This window comes from Penicillium robsamsonii (assembly GCF_028829455.1).
Source record: "Penicillium robsamsonii strain IBT 29466 chromosome Unknown utg000002l_segment0_segment0, whole genome shotgun sequence".
Lineage (NCBI taxonomy): Eukaryota > Fungi > Ascomycota > Eurotiomycetes > Eurotiales > Aspergillaceae > Penicillium > Penicillium robsamsonii.
Genome location: NW_026643220.1, coordinates 3,353,146 through 3,377,032, shown reverse-complemented (window position 1 = coordinate 3,377,032; position 23,887 = coordinate 3,353,146). Strand labels below are relative to the sequence as shown.

The 23,887-nt window shown below is 40.9% G+C and overlaps 3 protein-coding genes across 3 annotated transcripts; 1 reads left to right on the top strand and 2 right to left on the bottom strand.

Moving 5' to 3' along the window:
* Positions 1 to 1,504: 1,504 nt before the first annotated feature.
* On the top strand, positions 1,505 to 1,730 carry N7447_004536 (uncharacterized protein; the record flags this gene model as incomplete). The annotated part of the gene is made up of 2 exons (XM_057228811.1): positions 1,505 to 1,678; positions 1,725 to 1,730. 2 exons carry the CDS (start codon positions 1,505 to 1,507, stop codon positions 1,728 to 1,730), a joined length of 180 nt encoding a protein of 59 aa, XP_057088152.1.
* Positions 1,731 to 21,680: 19,950 nt separating this feature from the next.
* N7447_004535 (Retrovirus polyprotein) lies at positions 21,681 to 21,965 on the bottom strand (the record flags this gene model as incomplete). Its single annotated transcript, XM_057228810.1, has 2 exons — positions 21,681 to 21,821; positions 21,864 to 21,965. The coding sequence occupies 2 exons, from the start codon at positions 21,963 to 21,965 to the stop codon at positions 21,681 to 21,683; spliced, it is 243 nt and encodes an 80-aa protein (XP_057088151.1).
* A 368-nt stretch (positions 21,966 to 22,333) lies between these two features.
* On the bottom strand, positions 22,334 to 22,987 carry N7447_004534 (uncharacterized protein; the record flags this gene model as incomplete). The annotated part of the gene is made up of 3 exons (XM_057228809.1): positions 22,334 to 22,648; positions 22,712 to 22,725; positions 22,786 to 22,987. 3 exons carry the CDS (start codon positions 22,985 to 22,987, stop codon positions 22,334 to 22,336), a joined length of 531 nt encoding a protein of 176 aa, XP_057088150.1.
* Between the last annotated feature and the right edge of the window lie 900 nt (positions 22,988 to 23,887).

Below are 23,887 nucleotides of genomic sequence, written 5' to 3'. Positions count from 1 at the left end.
GTGATATCATTACAGAACGACAGAAGTCTATCCTCCAAACGCTATCTAACGACGCAAAAATCTTAATTACATTAGATTACTGGACTTCTCCATATAACCAGGCGTTTATGGCTATCACTGGCTATTTTATTAATAGCAATTAGGTATACTAAGAGGTTCTACTTAGATTTAAACCACTTCATGGCTCTCATACTGGTTTAAATCTAAGTGGTATAGTCCTTGAAACTCTAGTTAAGCATCATATCCAGGATCGGGTATTTAGAGTCATAACTAATAACGCTACCAATAACAAGACAATGGTTAATGCTATACAGCAGGCGCTCTCTAGCGATGTGACAGTAATCCGAATACCCTATCTTACTCATGTGATCCAGCTATGTTTAAACCAGCTCCTTAATCGTCTGAAGGCTATTCCTCTAAATGAGAATACAGAAACGAAGTGGACTGACTAGAAGTCATCCGCAGCAAAGGTAAATGCTCGGCATCAGACACAGAGGATCTCATATACCTTAAATAAGGTCCGCTATCTTACTGTGTATATCCATGTAAGTCCCTAACGCCAGGCGGCCTTTCTCCGACTTTAAGAAAAGGGACCCCAGCTTATTCTAATCCAGGATATAAGGACTCGGTGGAATTCTACATTCCTAATGCTTCGTCGTGTAAAGAAACTACGCAGTTTCTTCCAGCCCTTCTGTGAGGAGTATGACTATGAGGAGATGTTACTTAATAATCAAGAATGGCGTTAAATCGACTATCTTCTATAAATCACTCGGCCATTCTTTGACTATATAACAGAACTCTCGAAGACAAAGGAGGTTACGACACATCTTATCTTCAAGCTTTACAATGCCCTTTTTAATCACTTTTTCGAAGCAGAGGCACTACTCAAACGCAAACGTGTTCCATGGAAGTCAGATATGCTTAAAGCACTCACAGCCGGTCGCTTAAAGCTTAATGAGTACTACTCTCAAACTAATAATCTTAAAGGACATATCTATGCAGTTAGGATAATGCTAGCACCTGATAGCAGATTTCAATTCTTCTTATCTAATAATTAGGAGCCTCACTAGCGTGATACCTACCGGAAATCGTTCCAGGAGTTATTAATTCCGTATTAAGAGCGTCTTACGATAAGTCATGGATCGACTAATACTCTAACAATAGCTTCTGGTTCTAGGCTAAACAAGATGCTAAAGAGTAATAAGATATCTACGAAGCCAGCTAGTAATAAAATAACACAATATCTTAATAGCGGTATGTTAATAATCTGTTTCTTCTCTATAGAGGATAATACTAATCATTTATACTACTAGATCTAATTAAGATTAAACCTCTTCAATTCTGGCGGGAGAACTAATCCCGTTTCCCTGCAATCGCGTTACTTACTCGCGATATTCTCTCTATCCCAGCAACTAGTGCTGGTGTCGAACGGCTCTTTAATACTGCTCGGGATGTTTATCACTACCGCCGTGGTCGTCTGAGGTCCGAAACAATCGAGGAGCTTATGTTATTTCTATGTGTAACAAGATTTAATCTTAAGGAAGCTGAGGCAAAGCAGCTCCAGCAGTTCTTTTCATTAGCTGAGCTCGAGTCATTAAAGGAGGAACTTAATGATCATACAGAGGATGCTGAGCTTGATTTGATTAGTGATAATGAGGAGGAGGAGGAGGAGGAGGGAGTAGATAGTAGACCACGAGAGACATCTCCTCATCTAATAGATATAGATATAGAGGTGACAGAGCCACAGTTACCAGAGTCTGCAACTCAGATACGGGCCTCAGGGAGGAAACGTAAGAGTAGAGCAGATGATGATTTTGAGAAATATTAGAGAAATATATACTGATACAATCATCCAATTTATTCTAATTTATTCTGGAAGACCTGTCTGTAAACAAAATACTCAATATTACAAGCAAAAAGTGCATTAATTATGCAGCTCCACTCTAGAAGGCTGTTTGGCTGGTTTGCTCTATATTGGGGCCCCAATGGGTTACCCAATGGGTTTTGGGTTATTACCTATAACCCAAAACCCATCGTTGGGTCGAGGCAATGGACCCAAAACCCATTTTGGGTTGGGTTGGGTTGGGTTGGGTCCGGGTTATAGTGGGTCGTGCCGAAGTCTACCCCCGGGGGTGTGGAATATGCAGATTGCCAGGGCATAGAAGAGAAACATGTCCAGATAGACCACTTAGTTAGTTGAATTAATTTAATGGCGTTTTGGTTGAGATAAATGCATTTAAAATTGGTAGGTTAGATGGGGTGGCCCACTCGGTAGTGGTGGCCCACTCGGTAGTGAAATACGTTATACCCCCTTTAGTTAGTTAATCTTACCCCTACCGTTTCCCACACCGCCTTCTAAATTCATTCACCGCCTTTAGGTTAAACTCCATAATAGTAGTAAGACAGTAAGCAGATACCTGCAATTTATATATAACCCCTGTACAAAATTAAGTCACTTATATTATATAGATTAGATTAAATAGATTAAATAAATTTATATTCAATTCTAGTTTATACCCATTAATCTGCCTACTTCTAACCCATTTATCTATAATCTTTACTATTTTCATCATTAATATAGCCTCCCTAGGCCTCGAATACCTACTTTCTGATTCGGATTCCGAGCCAGAGATTATCCCCGAGTCTCTACCTACAGCGCTAAGCCACCATAGCCGGCTAATCACCGCGATAGGCACCGAGCTAATACCCCTTCCCTCTCTTAATTCATACGATACACTAGAGGCTAGAATTACTATAATTAATAAATATGGCCGTCTATATAGCTATATAGTCTCCTCTCTTCGCTCTGATTCGTAAAGAAAGGGGTAAAGAAGACATTATAATTATGCTATAATCGCGGTTGGCTATAACGAGATCGCCCCGATAACGCTACTAAGCGTAAACGGCAGACTATAACACTTACTAAAGAATATCTCTTTTGTATCTCGCTTCGTCTCCAGCATGAGATATAAACCTAGCGTACTATAATCGAGAATGCATCCCATGATCATAGTCTATCCCCTATATTAACACACCTGGTTCTACGAAGCTAGGAACTCTCTATAAAAACGGACGATATCTAGAGACAGCTTAATTAGGGTCTTTCTACCCGTTATATCCTCATAAGTATCCGAAACGATGACCTAGAGTCCTCTCTTATTCCTAGACTGCGACATCGCCCATCGCCCGTCCACGGTGGGCGGTGGGCTATTTGGATTTTCGAGTGCCCGTCCATAACGCCCATGGCCCACGGGCATGCCCACCCACTATGCCCACCATTGCATAAAGTCACCTAAAATGGACGTATAACTCGCTGACTCTACATAATAAATAACTACTATTTACGCCTGTTTTGCTAACTCTATGTAAAATCGCGGTTTTAATCTATAACCTTCATAAATTTTACTGAAATATCTGAGTATATAAGAAACTAATATATATATGATACGACTTAGAATAAATCTTTGATCGAGATACATCATGTTATGTGGTATTTTTATTAACTTATTAAATCATACTAACGTATTTCACCCCCAAGTGGCGCACACCCCCCAAGTGACGCACCCCATCCAAAACGCGTCAATTAATTTAACCCTTTCTTCTTCAACCACCCTCCATGCCACCAATTCGCCCCCAAAACTCTAAAAATTCAATAGAGCAAGAGGGTAGGATCTTACTAGCTATCCAGGCTTTTAAGAATCAAGAAATCTCTTCAATCCGTGAAGTGGCACGCCGTTTTAATATACCCGAATCCACCTTCCGTCGCCGCCTTCATGGTATACTAAACCTCGCGATTTCTCGTGTTAATTTACGTAAATTGACATAAACTGAAGAGGAATCTCTTAAAAAATGGATTCTCTCTATGGATTCTCGTGGAGCAGCCCCCCGGCCCTCTATGGTACGAGAAATGGCGGATCTTCTCCTTAAATAACGTGGAACTACCCCGGTTCTTTCGGTCGGCGAAAATTAGGTTATAAAATTTATGAAACGGCATCCTATCCTCTCCTCCTAATTCTCGAAACGGTATAACTACGAGCGTGCGAAATGTGAAGACCCTAAAATCATTAGGGAGTGGTTTGATTTAGTTTAAAAGATAATCCTTTAATATGGAATCGATCCCGATGATATCTATAACTTCGACGAGACTAGTTTCGCGATAGGATTAACTATAACTACGAAGGTTATCACGAGGAGTGAATACTATAGTCGGAGGCCGGTTTTATAACCTAGAAATCGTGAATAGGTGATAGTGGTTAAATGTACGAATGCTTCTAGCTAGGCCCTTCCTCCGTGTATGATTTTTAAAGGCAAAGTCTTTATTAAATCATGGTTTAACGGCCTCCCGGAGGATTAGCGTTTCGAAGTTAGTCCTAACGGCTGGACCTCTGATGAAATCGGACTTCGTTAGCTTAAAAAGCTCTTTATTCCTTCGACTTCTTTACGTACGAAGGGACGGTATCGGCTTTTAATACTTAACGGCCACGGAAGTCATTTAACACCTAAATTCGACGAAATTTATGAGCGAAAGTGATACTAATCTATATGCCAGCGCATTCATCACATCTTTTATAACCTCTTAATGTGGGCTATTTACGGTATTAAAACGATCGTACGGTCGGATGGTTAAAACTAAGATGCGGAACGGGATTAATCATATTAATAAACTTGACTTCCTCGAAGCATACCCCCTTACACGAGCTGAAGCTTTTAAATCGGAGACTATTATTAATAGCTTTAAAGCTGCTGGTTTAGTACCTTTTACACCTAATCAAGTGATTTCGAAGCTTAATATTCGACTTCGAACCCCTACCCCCCCTAAGTCGGGGGAGTGAATTAAGTCGAAATTTTACGCTAAAAACACCAGCTACAGAGAAAGAACTACGTCGACAGGCTTCATTAATCAAAGCTTTACTTCGTATAAGATCTCGAAGCCCGCCTAGCCCGTCAGATCGTGCATTAAACCAGCTTATAAAAGGCTTCCGTCTTATAATATAAGGTGCTATCTTACTCGCTAAAGAAAACAAGGAATTACGCGCCGCTAACGAGAAGCAGAAGCAAAAGCGCACTCGATCTCGAAGGCAAATACCCGGCGAAGAAGGCCTCTCAGTCTAAGAAGCCTCTGCATTAATTATGCAGCAACAGGAGGTAACTAAAGGACCTCCCCCCGGCCCTAGCATACCTAGAGAATCGGCTATTCAGCCACGTACGCGGCCCCCCGGGGGTGTGGAATATGTAGGAAGCCAGGACACAGAAGAGAGACATGTCCAGATAGGCCATTCAGTTAGTTGAATTAATTTAATGGCGTCATGGTTGAGATAAATGCATTTAAATTTAATGGGTTAGATGGGGTGCGTCACTTGGGGGTGTGCGCCACTTAGGGGTGAAATACGTTATAACAGTTTAAAGATATATATTTAAGTCAGTGATATATGTCTGCTATTTTTATAAGTAAAATACTACTTATGGATTCTGCTTTACCTCTCGCCCCGGTATATTTCTTATAGTTAGATCGAAAGAGAATTAGTATAATTCTTATTTTATAAGCTAATATCACTAGATTCTGTTAATTATATCACTAAAAGACTTATGTTATTATTATGGGAGTTTTAATGTTACGGATAATCCACTAGTCAGGGTAGATGCCTGTCAATCAGGTAGGAAAAGGGTATCAATATGCGGGTTCCAAGTCAAAGACTGTTTCTTACAGAACCCTCAGGCTCCTTCTATCTCTTCTAGGTTATATACATCTTTTCCTTCGGATAAGACGGCAAGAGAATGTGATATATTGAGCGGGGAAATCAAATGGGGAGCGGGGTAGAGGGTTGCAAGACAAAACCGGTTTCAACGCCGGCAGGGTTCCTTTCCCGAATGGATATCGAAAGCCCGGGGTTTCACCGCCGTGGCGCCGGGATTCTTCCTGGCCCATAGGCCTAAGGCAGTACCAATCGGCCTGAGGCACCAATACACGTATAACCTCATGATTGAAGATATCGTGACATTTAAATCCTTCGATTATAACTCGAGATAGGCGTTTAGGCATATTCCTATAGGCGTGTCCACGGGTATGCCTATAGATAAAGACACTGATAGCTAATCAGCTTATAACGAAGAGTGGGTCTACACTTAACTTACGATCTATTAGATCTATATAAAGCACCCCTTTAACTAGTAACCCCCGTTTCACACGGTCGTAAGTTACCTATTATAAGTTTAGATCACTCACTCTCCCTTAATCGTTATATTATCCCCTATATCATATTAACTATGTCCTAACCTAGTGCCTATACTGTAGGGCCTTCTTCACTTCCTCCGAGCTCCTAACTAGACCTCTCCTACGTCGCCGATATATTTAATCCTAACCTTAATCTAAATATTAATCCTAGTCTCTTTAATAACTAACAGACTCCTATATCACTAATAGAGTCTAAGTTCACTTAACCGGCTATTCTTAATTACTCTCTTAAACGCGTCGGCCCCGATCGGAAAAAGTAGTTTATCCTCTACGACGCGATAAATAACGTGTCTAAAGTAAAGTTTATCGAGTGGTGGCGTACCACTATACGCGGTAGCGGTACTAAGACATAAAATAGAGGCTACGATAGGATATAATATATATATTAGATATCTAGGAGAACTTCGACTAGGTAGCACATTATATTATAGGCGAACCTTTAGCTATATGTCGGACGTGTGGGGCTATATTACCTCATCTAAGTACGAAGAAAAGCGGCACTAACACACTTAAGCGGCATATAGCCTTAGGTAAATGCTAAAAGGGTGGTAAAAGTAAGTCTACATAATAGTCGATTAAAGAGACTATATAGCATATACCGGTAAGTCTTATATGATTATACCCTTTAAGACTAGTAATAAATTATATATTAGGCACTAGAATTATCTCATAAGTTAAAATTCTCGAATGATAAATAGGAAAGAGAGTAGATTAAATGTCTTAAGGAAGTAATTTACTTCCTTAATTTAAATGGCATAAAAGGCTCTAGCTAAACTCACTTTACTCTATCCTCGCACTGCTTAACGCCGGCTTAAGAAATTAGTCGATAAGGAGCAGTATATAATTCTCGCTACCTTACCATAAGATGCGAAGCTCTTAATCGCCCTCGACTACTAGATATCGCCTTTTTAGTGAGCATTTATGGCGATTATAGGGTACTTTATCGACCGAGACTAGAGTTATTATGAGCTCCTACTTAGTTTCGAACCACTTAACAGGGCGGATTCTGGTGTGAATCTAAGTAAAGTGCTTATAGAGATCTTTAAGAAGTTTAATATTACTGATCGTGTGTTAGCGATTATATTAGATAACGCGTTAAATAACGTATTTCACTACCGAGTGGCCACTACCCCCGAGTGGCCATCTCCAAGACACATAGTAAATGCGATAGATTATTTCAACAACTATAAGTTAACTTAATTTTCACTATTAGTGGATAGGTATCGATAAGCATTTCTAGTAGCATGTATTGATTTTCAAAAAGATTAGAAGACTATATTACTATCATTTCAAAAATTACCGAAAATTACGTTACCAAAATCTAGAAATAGATATATCTCAGTCACCGACCCATCAAATTTCTCGAAACTCTCTAAAGAGACTAGATATCACCTAAAAAATATTATGTTATAAGGAAAGCTCTATATAGACTACCGTTGTTGAGATATTAAGCTGTAATTTATCGCATTTACTACGTGTTTTAGAGATGGCCACTCGGGGGTAGTGGCCGCTCGGTAGTGGAATACGTTAACACGACTTTAGTATAGGCAGTTTAAGAATCTATTAACTCCCTTAAACTACCGAATAGCCTAGTGGTTATTCAAATCCCTTATCTTATACATATTATCCAGCTAAGCCTTCGCGAGCTACTTAGATCGGTGAAGGCCGATCCCTAGAACGATATCATAGATCGGAATATTTCTGATATCTAAGCCTAAGCCTAAGCTCGATCGCTCCGTGCTTCACAGAGTAGATAAGTCATTATATAAACCCTTATTAAGGTAAGTGTATCACTTTATTTATTATTTAATATGTCTAATAAATATCTAGATTCGAGGGCTTACTATGTTCATTAATATAAGCCCCTAACGTCGCGATGATTTCTTCCGTCTCTAGACTAATAGAACGAAACTTACGCCTATCTGAGATATCCGCACACGCTAGAATTTGACCTTCTTAATGCTTCGTCGTGCGAAACGCCTTAGTAAGCCCTGCGATAAATACTATAATAACATTAGGACTTAGAAATATAAACTTAGTAAGGCAGAATAGCGGTAGGTCGACTACCTTTATATCACAGAGCCGTTCTACCGCTTTATTATAGTGCTTTTAATGACTAAAGAGATAACGGTATAACATGTTTTTAGTATTTATAACGCCCTCTTCGAGCACTTCGAGGAATGGATTATACGACACTCCGAAAACCATACCTTAGAAGGCGATGCTATAAGCCCTTAATGCTGGGATAGTAAAGCTTACCTCTTACTATATAAAGACGAAAGAGATCTATAGTAGTTTCTACGCGATTAGAATAATTCTTATACGCTAGCATAAGCTTCACTTCTTAAGTAAGGCGTGGGGTACGTCGGAGAATAACATAAACTAGAGTGATTAGTATAAGGAAACGCTTCGCTAGTTTATAGCTCCTTACGCCTAAAGGCATACCTAGATATAGTCCCTACGTTACTTAGTATAAGTGACCTAGACGCCCTCCTTAACCTTCTGCCTTATATCCACTCTAATCTATTAACATCAGAGCATAAACTTACTAGATACCTTAAAAAGCGTACGTTATATTCACTATTATTATAAACGGGAATACTAATACCTATAATAGTAAGGAGAAAGGTCGATCCTTTATAATTCTGGAAGGAATATAAGAATGAATTCCCGATTCTTTTAAGTGTTACTCGCGACATTCTCTCTATTCCTATAATAGGCGCTAGAGTTAAACGTCTTTTTAATTCAGCACGGGATATCTGCCACTACCGACGTAGGCGGCTAAGTGCGAAGATAGTCTAGGATATTATGATGTTCTAGTATAAAACCTAGTTCGACATTAAGAAATAGAAGAACTACCTAATAAGGATGCGTCCTTAGATTCTATATAAGAAGCAGACGAACAGAGAGAGGCTAAGCTTACCACTAATATGCCTAAACTAATCAGCGATAGTGAGGATTCTAAGGATAATGATCCTATTAGACCAATCGAGTACGAGTTTATAATAGAGGGTCAGCTTTCTCGTCCTTCTATAGTGCTAAGTACGCGGAAGCGATAGCGAAGTGAGCTAGTCGACAGCGAAGATAAGAGTAGTCCTTATCTCCCTCCTTATAGAGATAAGGGTGGCACTTAAAGGCGCCGTGGTTTAAGAGAAGCAAGGAAGCTTAGTAAACCTAATGATGATTAATTTATATCGTATTAGTGTGAATGTATGACTATAATGAATGCCTACGTCATTATATAAAGGCTTCTAAAGCTCATTTCTGACCCCGGTCAAAAAAGTGACAGTATGTCAAGTTATTATATACAGGCTTCTAAAGCTCATTTTTCTGACCGAGGTCAGAAAATTAACAGTAGTATTAAGTCATTATACATGTAATCAAATTACTTAAAAATACAGAGAAAAAAAATGCACAAATAATGCAGGTCGCGAGGTCAAGAAATTCTGCTTACTAAAAAGGCCCACGGGCGCCCACGACGCCCACGGCCCGTGGGCCCTAAGGGTAGGGCCCGTCCATAGGCCTCTCCATAGGGCCCATTTCCCGCTTATATAAGGCCCGTGGGCAATGCCCATCCGCCCGTCCATGGGCGATGTCGCAGTCTACTTATTCCCCGGGATATCTATTACCAGCCAGTTCTTCGAGGAGTGCATTTCATATTTTAACTAGAATACTAAGTACAGGGAGAGAAAGAAAGAGAGGAGGGCATTAGCGCAGATAAACGTTCATGGGTCCTACTTCGCTAATGTAAAGCATGTAAATAATAACCCACTCGCTTAGGACTAGGCCTTAATAAGTCACGCGGTACCAAGGGTCTACTCCGGTCTCTGCGGTACTAAGCTTAGCGGTACCAATGCTCTGGTCCGGTGTCGCGGTACCGCGACGGTAGTACCGCAATACTATGAATAGTGTAAACATAGCTAAATTTATAAGCTCTCGTGACTTATATAAGTTATGTAGAAAATCTTCATATTCTTAGGTATCTAACTTACGCCTTTCAAATTACTAATAATTCTAATACACATGGTTAGTCGCTAATGGTTCTAATAAAACCAATATTCCTAGTAATGTGATTCTAATTTTAATTCCTAAGGTCTACTTCTACTTCTTTATATATGTATATATATATATATATATTCATTCCTATCTCTACGGCTCTTCCGTTCTCCCTAGGGACGTTAGCCATTAGAAACCTATCCTTAAGGGATAGAAATGCTCGGTGATGGGAGTTTAGTCGAGTTATCCTCAGTACTATCAGCGTCGTCGTTTTCGCTATCACCATTAACCTCATGGCCTTCCTCTTTATTATCACCAATCGTAGTTAGATTATAATTAAGAAGCTATTTCTCTTCATCTACATTAGCTTCTATTCGTTTAGTCGGACCTTCACTTCTTATAGAAAGCTAAGGTCTAGTTTTAATGTTAAATCGGGTCATCTAACGAAATATCATTAAATCCTAGATAGTTATTATATTTAGACCCCCGTCGGTAGTATCAGATATCACGAGCAGAGCTAAATAAGCGCTCTACACCTATACTAGTAGTAGGAATCGAGAAAACATCTCGTATGAGGGCCGTAAGTGTCGGGAACTCCTTGTCGTAGACTCTCTAAAATCGTTATAGATCATCTTCATTAGTACCCAGAACGACTAGTTAGCCATAGACTTAAGATTAGTAGAAAATATACACACGAATATTAAGATATCCTTAGAGTTCCTCTTACTAACTAAACTTTCCTAGTGTTAACGTATTTCACCCCTGAGTGACGCACCCCATCCAAAACGCGTCAATTAATTTAACCCTTTCTTCTTTAACCACCCACCATGCCACTAATTCGCCCCTAAAACTCTAAAAATGCAATAGAATAAGAGGGTAGGATCTTACTAGCTATCCAGGCTTTTAAGAATCAAGAAATCTCTTTAATCCGTAAAGTGACACGCCGTTTTAATATACCCAAATCCACCTTCTGTCGCCGCCTTCGTGGTATACTAACCCTCGCGATTTCTCGTGTTAATTTACGTAAATTAACATAAACTAAAAAGGAATCTCTTAAAAAATGGATTCTCTCTATAGATCCTCGTGGAGTAGCCCCCCGGCCCCCTATGATACGAGAAATGGCGGATCTCCCCCTTAAATAACGTGGAACTACCCCGGTTATTTCGGTCGGCGAAAATTAGGTTATAAAATTTATAAAACGGCATCCTATCCTCTCCTCCCGATTCTCGAAACGGTATAACTACGAGCGTGCGAAATATAAAGACCCTAAAAGCATTAGGGAGTGGTTTAATTTAATTTAAAAGATAATCGTTTAATATAGAATCGATCCTAATAATATCTATAACTTTAACGAGACTAGTTTCGCGATAGGATTAACTATAACTACGAAGGTTATTACGAGGAGTGAATACTATAGTCAGAGGCTGGTTTTATAACCTAGAAATCGTGAATAGGTGATAGTGGTTAAATGTACGAATGCTTCTAGATAGGCCCTTCCTCCGTATATGATTTTTAAAGGTAAAGAAAGTATTTATTAAATCATAGTTTAACGGTCTCCCGGAGGATTAGCGTTTTAAGGTTAGTCCTAACGGCTAGACCTCTAATGAAATCAGACTTCGTTAGCTTAAAAAGCTCTTTACTCCTTCGACTTCTTTACGTACGAAGGGAAGGTATTAGCTTTTAATACTTAACGGCCATAGAAGTCATTTAACACCTAAATTCGACGAAATTTATAAGCGAAATAAAGTGATACTAATCTATATATTAGCGCATTCATTATATCTTTCATAACCTCTTAATATGGGCTATTTACGGTATTAAAACGATCGTACGGTCGGATAGTTAAAACTAAGATGCGGAACAGGATTAATTATATTAATAAACTTAACTTCCTCGAAGTATACCCTATTATATGAGTTAAAGCTTTTAAATCGGAGACTATTATTAATAGCTTTAAAGCTGCTGGTTTATACCATTTATACCTAATTAAGTGATTTCGAAGCTTAATATTCGACTTCGAACCCCTACCCCCTAAGCCGGGGGAGTGAATTAAGTCGAAATTTTTCGCTAAAAACACTAACTATAGAGAAAGAACTACGTCGATAGGCTTCGTTAATCAAAGCTTTACTTCGTATAAGATCTCGAAGCCCGCCTAGCCCATTAGATCATGCATTAAACCAGCTTATAAAAGGCTTCCATCTTATAATGTAAGGTGCTATCTTACTCTAGAGAAAATAAGGAATTACGCGCCGCTAACGAGAAGCAGATGTAAAGCGCACTCGATCTCGAAGGTAGATACCCGGCGAAGAAGGCCTCTTCGTTTAAGAAGCCTCTACATTAATTATGCAGTAACAGGAAGTAACTGAAGGACCGACTCCCCCCGGCCCTAGCATACCTAGAGAATCGGCTATTCCGCCACGTACGCGCCCCCCCACCCCCCGGGGGCTGTGGAATATGTAGGAAGCCAGGACATAGAAGAGAGACATGTCTAGATAGGCTAGTCAGTTAGTTGAATTAATTTAATGGCGTCATGGTTAAGATAAATGCATTTAAATTTAATGGGTTAGATGGGGTGCGTCACTCAGCGGTGTGCGCCACTTAGGGGTGAAATACGTTACCCTCCGTTTAATCTATCGATTATTGATTTAATTAGTTAAGTAACACTTTTAGGTGATATAGCTTCTTATAATATACCGACCCTCCTTTATATACTCTTAAAAACCCTTAATATTATAGGTATTATTAACTCTACTATGTCCTAAAGTTAGTAGTCCGAGTTTATATCATCATAATTCGGAGGTAACTATAATAACCTATCCTACCATATACCCTCTAATTACCTAGCTACGCTATCGATAAGATAATAGACTTTTAATATGTCTATCCCGGCTTTTCTTCGACCGGACGACCCTCCCTTACTCCCCTAGCTTAAACGATTTAAACGCGTTAGACCGATCGGAAAAGGTTATATTTCTTATACGATAGAATGAGTCACTAACTGTGGGTAGAGTGGTAACTAGTTATAAACTAATTATAGATTAAAGGGTAAGGTCACATAGCACTTAAATCATCTTTTATATATCTAGGACCACTTTAACTAGGTAGCCTATATAGTAGCGATAGTAGCCTAAAGGTTATATAAGTGCTACTCTACGATCCTTAAGCATCCTTATATAGCTAAAAAAAGATATAAACGGGAAAGATACGCGTTATAGTATAACTACTATAACTAGGCATCTTAGGACTTCTGCCTATAAAAGGGCTATAAGTGGAGGTTAGTAACGAGGGGGACTCGATAAGTTTATTTAGTTAATAGTATAGATATCCCTTTAGTACGATTCGTACCACTAACATAACTAAAATAGGATAATACTACCTAAGAGGTATTCTCTGAGATAGCTTAGGAGAAATTTTAAATCTATTATAATTTATCACGATTAATCGACTTCCCTTTTACCTCATCCAATATCTAACGTTTCGACGGATAATATCATAAGTACACTCGGCCCTAAGCCTCCTATCTATCCCCTCTGATAATATAGTTCGACCTTAACTATTTACTTCTGTTAAAGAACGCTAACATTCTATACTTAAACTACTTCTAGTAGATATAAAAATTTTAATTATATTAGATTACTAGACTTAACTATTCGGATAGGCATTTATAGCTGTAACGGATAAAGATCCTTATAACATGGAGACGGAGTTACCTGACCGTATCGGTCAAGTATCAGGAATGAATTGCCAAGAAATTGTCACATGGCTCCCACGTGAGCGTGGCAGTATATATAGTAGGGAATTCCCCTAAATCCCCTCTTCCTTTTAGTAAGAATTAGTCTTAGCACACAGATAATATAATTCCATTTCTCTCTAAGTCATTATATCTTACCCGGTTAATAGGCCTTACACCTAAAAACTGTATACTTTTATAATTCTAATTCTTCTTCTTCTTTAACTTCCTAAGATATAATGCCTCCCCGCCGTAGCACCAGAAACGACACTAAAACTCCTAAGCATCCACCTTAGATTAGTGACGGATCGGCACGAATTACCGAAATCTAAGAGACCGACGACACTAAGTCTTAAACCCCATAGGAGATATAGACTCTAGAAGAGCCCGATTAAACGGAGGAAACCCTCGAAACTATATAAGAGACTATCCGAGAGCTCACCGAAAAGGCGGAACTATAATAGAGGATTATTATAGTAAAAAAATTAATTATAGAAAATAAGTAAAAAATCTAAGGGTTTAACTAAACACGACTCACTGATTAACCACGATCTCGTCGCGAGACCTCCTCGGAAAGCGAGTGAAGCTAAAAAGGAGAGATCAAACAGGATATCAGAAAATTCGACGAAAGTTTCGGCATCCGGTAAAGAGAGGAATAGCTTAATAACTTAATCGCTCTCTTCGAAGGAGCCCTAAAGAAATTCATTTCGGACTCCTAAAAGATACTCGCCGCGATAAACTATCTTTATATAAGCTATAAAGAAAAGTGGGTGTCTTATATATACAAGCCAACGGTAGGCCATTTTATTTAGGCAAGGATAGAGGAGTTACTACGACATAACTACCACTAGATCTAAATATAGGAAGACGTTAAAAGGTATATAAAATCCTATAGAATCTACTAAATAGCGTAAACACTAAGGCATCGACCTTTCGGTAAGCTTAAACCGCTACTAATTCCGTCTCGACCCTTTACCGAATTATTAATGGATTTTATTATAGGATTATCTTAATCGATCTAGAAAGGAAGGAAGGATAGTCGATACGATTTTAATAGTCGTAGACCGTTTCTCGAAATAGTGCCTCTTCTTCCTAGATTTAACTATAATAGACGCTACGGAATTAGCTAACCTATTCTATTAAGATATTAAACTAAGATTCGGACCACTAAATAGCATTATATCCGACCGGGGATATATTTTTATAAGTAGGTTTTATTTTATCTTAGACATAGTTTTAAGTAAGATATTCGACGGGGTTTTACCCCTAAGCCGATAGCTAAACGGAGAGGGTAGGTAAATTAGACCTTAGAATATTACCTAACGTATTTCACCACCGAGTGGATCAGCAAACCCAACCCTATGAATTTAATTCCATTTATCTCAACCAAAACGCCATTAAATTAATTCAACTAATTAACTGGTCTATCTGGACATGTTTCTCTTCTATGCCCTGGCAATCTGCATATTCCACACCCCCGGGGGGGCCGCGTACGTGGCTGAATAGCCGATTCTCTAGGTACACTGGGATCCGGGGGAGGTGCTTCACCTACTTCCTGTTACTGCATAATTAATGCAGAGGCTTCTTCGACTAAGAGTCCTTCTTCGGAGGGTATATGCCTTCGAGATCTAGCCCGCTTTTACTTCTGCTTCTCGTTAGCAGCGCGTAAATCGCTGACTTCTTTCTCGAGAAAAGCAGCAGACTGCATAGTGATTTAACAGGCTTTTAAAACCTGATTTATCGCATAATTTAGCGGGCTCGGAGGGCTCCTCGATCTAGTACGAAGTAAAGCTTTAATTAACGAAGCTTACTTTTATAATTACACGTAGTTCGAGGGCGTTTTAGGGTCCTAATCGCTCCCCCCTACTCGGAGGGGGGTAGGAGTTCGAAGTTAAATATCTAGCTTCGAGATCACTTAATCAGGTGCAAAAGGTACTAAACCAGCTGCTTTAAAGCTATTCTTAATCGTCTCCGATTTAAAAGCTTCGATTCGTGCGAGGGGGTATATTTCGAGGAAGTTAAGTTTATCGATATGGTTAATCCGAGTCCGCATTTTCATTTCAGCTAGCCGACCATACGATCGTTTTAACACCGCAAAACAGCCGATATCGAGAGGCTGTAAAAGGTGAGAGGAGTGAGGTGGCATATAGATCGGTACCACCTTATTTTACTCATAGATCTCATCGAATTTCGGGGTTAAATGGCTTCTATGTCCGTCGAGTATTAAAAGTCGATACCCCCCTTCGTACGTGAAGAAGTCGTCGGAATAAAGAGCTTTTCGAGCCAGCGAACTCTAATTTCATCAGAGGTCTAACCGTTTAGACTAACTTTAAATCGCCAGTTATCCGGAAGGCTATCGAACTAAGATTCGAGGAAGACTTTACCTTTAAAAATCACACACGGAGGGAGGGCCCACCCCGAAGCATTCGTACATTTAATAGTAGTCACCCATTCACGATTTCTAGGTTATAAAACCGGGCGCCGACCGTAGAAATCGCTCCTCGTAACTACCTTAGCTATAGCGATTAATCCCATCGCGAAACTAGTCTCATCGAAGTTATAAACGTTATCGGGGTCGATTCCGAATTAAAGGATTATTTTTTAAATAAGATCGAACCACTCTCGAATAGTTTTCGGGTCTTCGCATTTCGCACGTTCGTAATTATACCGTTTCGAGAATCGGGAGGAGAGTAGAGGACGTCGTTTAATATATTTTATAACCTAATTTTCGCCGACCGAAAGAACCGGGGTAGTTCCGCGCTTTTCGAGGAGAAGATTCGCCATTTCTCGTATTATAGAAGGCCGGGGGGCTGATCCACGAGAATCTATAGAGAGAATCCATTTTTAAAGAGAATCGTCTTTAATATCTGTTAATTTCTGGTAATTTACGCGGGTTTCGGAGCGATTTATGAGACCATTAAGGCGGTTCCGTAAAGAGGAGAATGGCACTTTAAAACGACGCGATGCTTCGCGTATAGAGGTAATTTACTGGTTTTTAATAGCCTCGATAGCTAATAAAAGCCTACCCTCTTACTCTGCTGAATTACTAGAGGATCGGGAGCGAATCAGTGGCATAGTGGGTGGTTGAAGTGGTTAAGTGGTAATTCATGGATGTGTTTTCGTGTCGCTGATCCACTCGGTGGTGAAATACGTTATATTACTTTATTAACGAATAGTAAAAAATGTGGCCCTCGCTACTTCGAACGGCTAAGTTTACCTATAGTAACGTAGTTAGTGCGGTAATAGGAATATCTCCGTTCTAAGCACTACTAGGATTTAACTTGAATACGCGCTAAGGACGGTTGCGTCGAGAGGGAAGCGCTAGTAGTATTATCTCGTTTCGAAAAGCTAATAGAGTCTGAGAAAAACTATAGACTTCGTGGCGAAAAGCCACCGAAGCATAGGCGTTATATTATAATAAACGTTATACCGAAATATCGTTTAAAAAAACGACCTAGTGGTCTTATTAATAAGGAACCTACGCCTAAAAGAAGGAACCACTAAAAAGCTATGCCTACGATAGGTAGGACCCTTTAGGATTCGAGAATGCGTTAGAAAATAAGCGTATCGACTCCGACTCTTAGATAAATATAGGGTAATTTATAACGTATTCCCTATCTAACTACTACGACCCTAATAATAAAGGGAAGGCGAACCAGAATAACTACCCTTACCCGAGCCAGTAGACGACGGCGAATAGGAAGTCGAAGAGATTAAGGATTATTAGAGATTCGAAGACGAACTATATTATCTAGTGAAATGGGTCGGGTGGCCCTTAGAGCCAAGCTCACGATTAAACCTTTTAATGCTATTAATACTAACTTCCTTCGCCCCTCTAACCTTCTACCGATTCCACACTCTCTTACTCGCGTTAGCCCCGATCGGAGAAAGGCATATGTGCTTTATAATAATATGGCATATAAAGAATGGGTTGAGTGGTGGCTATAAACCGACTATAGGCAGAAAAGTAAGATTTCCTGGGATTTAAATCGCAATTCAAATATATGGAGTAACTTCGACCAAGTTACCTATACCAAAGATGGTGCGCTAAAGGTGATGTGTAAGCGCTGCTCAAAGATCCTAGAGTATCCTTATTCTCCATCACCTAGCGGGAAGGGCTAGCATGGTACATTAATAATATTAAAGCATTTAAAGATAGTAGGCTGTCGTAAAGCTTAATAGGGAGGGAAAGGAGAAATTACCTAGTTCCTGTGACCTGCCAGTTCTTCAACAAAAAGAGTGCATTTTATTCAGAATACTAAGCATAGAGAGAGAAGGAAAAGAAAGAAAAAGATCTACTGGGCAGGATCCTTTGTGGGATCCTGTCGCAAACAAACAAGCTAAACTTGGCAGGCGGTCAATGACGGCAGAAAGTATTCGGCCGAAGAATCCAGATCGTCACATAACCCCCGGCTAAAACTGCATTCAGTCTCTGAATGCTGGCTTATCGTCATCAACGTGCTCATCGAGTATGGCATCATTCTGAGAGGCATTAACCCAGTCTTATAAACGCATCGGGGGTCTAGGTTTAGAAGGATACCGGTCATGGAATTCTTGAACCTTCTGCGGTGCATGCCTGAAATTCCCTGCGGGATACCACTGTAGATCTAGATCATGCCCTAGCCACTGTACTCGGTACTGTAGCTTCCGGTAGTAGGTCCTCGCATCCAGCAATTTATCGACTTCCCATTCATCCTCTTCGTTAATCCTGATTAGCGGAGAAGGATCAGCATGCTGTCCTGTCAAAGGTTCAGTTATTACCGCTTTCCGTAGCTTACTAGCATGAAAAACTGGGTGCACCTAGATTAAATCCGGCAATTTAAGTTCGTAGGAGTTACCGATTTTATTAACAATTTTATATAGGCCACTCGCTAGGTGAGCAAGCTTCCGACCTAGCTAAGTAAGCTGCCAGTCTTTCGTTATCACGAAAACGTAGTCATTAACACCGAAATCTTCCTCTCTCCGATGCCGATTTACCTGTCGGACTTATAACTACTGTGACTTTATAATCTGCTCCTTTATCTGGGTCCAGATCTCTTATAGATTAGAAAGCATCTGCACGGCGTCTTACTCATTCGGTGTCACAGTTTCCTAGTCTCTCCAGTCGAAAGACATAGCCGGTTCGTATCCTCTCTCGATGAAGAACGGGGACTTCTTTATAGTATCTTAGGGAAGGATAGAAGCTGCGAAATCTACTATTAGTAGTATTTCTGACTAATTATCCTGGTTCTGTTTAACGTACGGTCGTAGTCTCTAGGCCATGTACTAATTCGTAATCTCACTCTGACCGTCGGTCTGGGGATGGTATGCAGTTAATAACTTCCTCTTAATCCTAAGGATTCTACAGAACTCAGTCCAGAATTCGGAAACGAACTATCCTCCGCGGTCAGAGATAATAGTCTCTGGGATGCCGGTGGTTCGTATCACATTATCGATAAATAACCGAGCCATCTGCTTCGCATTCGTATCTTTATAGCAAGGAATGGAAATCGGTCTCTTACTAAAGCGGTTAACTACCACAAAGACAGTGTCGTATCCGTGTCGGTCCTTCGGGAAAGAGCGGAAATCCATTAAAATATGCTGCTAAGGTCTCTCTGGGATAGGAAGGGGATGCAGCAGACCAGGGGTCCGGTCTCTCCATGCTTTAGTCCGCTTACAGACTAAACAATTATCCACATATCGCTTAATATCCATAATCCATCCGGGCCAGTGGTATCTTATAGAGATAAGCTTCTTTAGCTTTTCTATACCGGGATGTGAGGTCATTAGTTATCGATATACTTCGTCAAGTAATCTAGCACGTAGATCATTTTCATCTAGAACTTCTAGGCGCTCTTTAAAGAGGAGGAGTCTATCTCGGAGGGTCCATTTCGGATTACTCCCTTCTTCTGCAATCCGCCGGAATTCGTTAAGCTCCGAACTCTCACGGTTTACCTGCTTCACTCTTTCAACAATTTCCTATACGTTCTCTGGTTAGATTAGGTTTAAATCCAGCGGACGAACACCCTTCTCTAGACAGTCTTCCGGTAAGAGCGTCAGCTATCTACCATTATCGACACAAGGTGACTCCTTTCTTAATAACACATCTGCCACAATATTTTTCTTTCCTGGTCTATATTTAATCAAGAAATGGAATTACGAGAGGAACTCGCTCCACCTCGCCTATCGTTAGTTCATTTATCGGGTGGTCATGAAGTATTCTAGGGATTAATGGTCTGTGAGAATCTCGAAACGATCCTATCGCGCGAGACCCTCGAGCTCTGGTCTCCATTCCTGTAATGCACGGATGATAGCAAGGAGTTCCTTATCTCGCACTTCGTAGTTTAACTCTGCAGCCTGCATAGTCTTTAAATAGAAAGCCACTAGATGCCAGAAATCGTCATCTTCATAGTATTAAGACAATATTACTCCTAACACACCGTCTGAAGCATCAGTTTCTACTCTTATTTTTCGCGCTAGGTCGTAATAACGGAGTATTAGTGCAGTGATCAGCTTCTCCTTTAGGAGCGTGAAGGCTGCTTCATAATAGGTAGACCACTCGTACGGGACGTCATGCCGCGTTAGTCGGTGTAGAGGTTTCGAAATCAGACTATATCCCTAGATAAATCGTCGATAGAAGTTACAGAACCCGAGGAAGGATTACACGCCTTTCACTATCGATGGGGTCTTCCATAATTAGATCACCCGGATCTTCTTAGGATCTACCATAATGCCATCTGTACTCACGATAAACCCAAGGAACTTAGTCTTCGTAACAGTAAATTCACACTTCGAGAGAGCAACTTATAATCCGGCCTTCTGTAGGCGGGAAAGCACTTCTCTCACTTATCGCTGGTGCTCTTCAAGAGTCTCACTATAGATAAGGATATCATCCATAAAGGCAACTGCGTATTCATCCATACATTCTCGTAAGATGTTATTCATAAACCGCTGGAACGTAGCTAGTCCATTCGTTAACCTAAATAGTGTCACTTTATACTTAAAGGATCTATATCGTGTCCTAAAGGTTATCAGATCTTCTGCTTCCGGGGTTAAACGAATCCGGTGGAAACCCTGTCTGATATCAAGCTTTATGAAATACTTTGCTTTACTGGTTCGTTAAAGTACTTCGTCGATCAGGGGAAGAGGGTAATAATCCTTCTTAGTAATTACGTTCAGTTTCCGGAAATCCACACAGAAACGGAGTCCACCACCAGGTTTCTTCGCCATTAGGATTAGGGATGCGTAAGGGGAAGCGCTTAGCACAATAAAGCCTTTATCCAGATTCTTAACAATATACTGTTTCGCCGCTTTCAGCTCGTCAAGAGATAGCTTATAAAGGGGACAGTAACCAGGTTATGCTTCGGCTTTAAGAACGATATCATAATCCACACCGGTTCTGTATAGGGGTAATTCGTCTGATTTCTTTTTCGAGAACACTTCGACTAGATCATAATACTCCGACGGTAATATCCTCTTAATCTCTCGGAGTTCGGGGTCCTCATTACCGGATGACTTCATAGTGAGAATCCGATCTATCTCACAGAGTGAGGTAGTAAATATCTCGATTCCTCCGGTAGGATTTCTCTTCTTTCGTGCTTCCCATCTATCGAATCCGACTCTTCCAATTACACTAATATCAATTATAGGAAGGGGAGATTTATCTTCCTTCTCGTAGGAGAGCGGAACATTTAGTATCTCATCCTTAATATTCCGTACCATCTTTCTCTGCTCTTATATCTGCTAATGACCGTACTGGCGCTCACGAGCGTGAGGGTAGATATCCCCCCTTAGCTTCTGCATCCGTGTAGTTATCTCTGCTAGCTCGGAGAGACGATCTCTTCGGTCTACGTCCTTCTGGTGAATATCGTCCTGCGGAGATCTCTGCAGGATAACCTTCGGGGTTAGGACAGAGATCTTACTTACCACCTCATCGAAAAGAGTTCTTTCATCTGGCCAAATCATTCGGTGTCGTCGGTAATTAAGGAGGACATCATGCTCAGCGAACCACATTCGTCCGAGAATCATGTCATATCGTCCTAGGTCTGCAATTAACATAGGGATCTGACGCTGAATCCTTCCATCGATATAAATTATAAGGACAGCCACATGTCGTATCGGCTCTGCTCGTTTACCGTTAAAACCTCGTACTGGGCATTCACGACTCAGTTTCTCCACCCTAAGTCCGAAACGCTTACTAAGTAATATAACCATTAACGAATTAATAAAAACGTATCCATCTGCTCCAGTGTCACTAAGTGCTAAAATAGAAAATGAGCGTCCATTATGCATTAGCTATGTATTAAAAACTAAGCTATCTCTGGGACCCCTAATTAACTTCTGTAAATCCAGCGAGAAAAGTGACACCTTCCGTCCGCCTAGGAGGGAGACTTCGCCTAGGCAGGAGCTTTTCCCGAATCGGTATCGGCTTCTAGCTCCACGATCTCGTCCACACGGGGAGGGTTCATAACGGGAGTAGTTATCATAACAGCGAGAGTCGGTTTCTTCTTCGGATAATCACGGGTCATATGTCCATGTTCCTTACAGTTAAAGCATCGTCCTTCTCTCATTAAGGTCTCTCTTTCAGAGGCAGATAGGCTCGGAGTGTACTCGCGCTTCACGCGGGGAGTGCTTAGCTGGTTCACGGTAGATGCACCTCCGGCGCCGGCAGCGGGGATCGTAGACCGGGTACGTGAGGAGGTCTTTGCTTCCTACTGAAGACTGATCTCGTGAGCCATACTCTAGCAGCTCTGGGTGAATGCATCGAATGAAACGGTATTCTGGTTAACTGCCCACATAACTTAGCCCTAAAGCAGGTACGGGAGTTTCGAGTATAGGTCTCGCTTACGGTTCTCGGCGATAACGACAGCCTCTTCGGCGAGCTGCATGAACTCCGTAAGGAAATCAGTGAAGCTATCCTTAGGTTTCATCTTAAGCTTATGGTATGCTGTGTATGCTTCTGCACGTCTGTTTAGGTTCGCGAAGACAGTCTTCAGGTGGTAGATAATATCCTCAGCGTCTGCGTACGGAAAGCTGGCATCGGAACTCATCCGGGGAGCAATGTGTAGCTAAGCTTTACCTTCACAACGACTCTGAACGTAGAGCTTACGATAGATAGGTAAAGGGTAGTGGTCAGCATTCGCCTTAAGCTTCTGACGAATCACAGTCTCCTAGGTTTCGAATCGGACTTCCTTTCCATCATTCAACATAGGTGCATCAGGCATTTTCGTAGACTTTCGGTTAGCAGCGGCCTCTATAATCGGTGCGCCGGTACGGGTATTCTAACTCTGAAGATTCACGAGACGGAAGGCAAGGTCGCCGCGCTCACGAATAGCAATATCTCGGTGGGCAATAGCTTCGTCACGCTTAATACGGAGTGATTCATTCACGATATCAGTCTCAGTTCTATCTACCTTAAGCACGACAATCTCATCTTCGAGTTCTTAAACCAGATTCTGTAATCTCTGGTGGTCACGAGCGAGTTCAATGAATCTCTCTTTACTCGGTGTCTGGCGCAGTCGTGCGCGGATCGGTTATTCTTCCTCTTCATCATGTTCACCAGTGTCAACTGGTCTCTGCGGATCGGGGGTCGGGGTACTCGGTTCGAGAGCAGCGACAGGCTCCTGCTCATGGCTTTCGGCATCTTCATCAGGCACGGCAGCGGGTTACCTGCCACGGTTCATCGGTGGGTTTCGCTTTAATCTAACCATCCTGATTAGTCGGATTCTTCGGTTCGGGTTCGGGATTAACGTGGGTCAAGGTCTTGGCTGTACGGTGCCAAGGAACGAAAGTGGGGATGTGACAGGGCCGAAACCAATCAAATTGATGGTTTATACAGCCGTACTGTCAATGAGAATTGAGAGTGATGCTTAGTATTATGTGACCTGCCAGTTCTTCAACAAAAAGAGTGCATTTTATTCAGAATACTAAGCATAGAGAGAGAAGGAAAA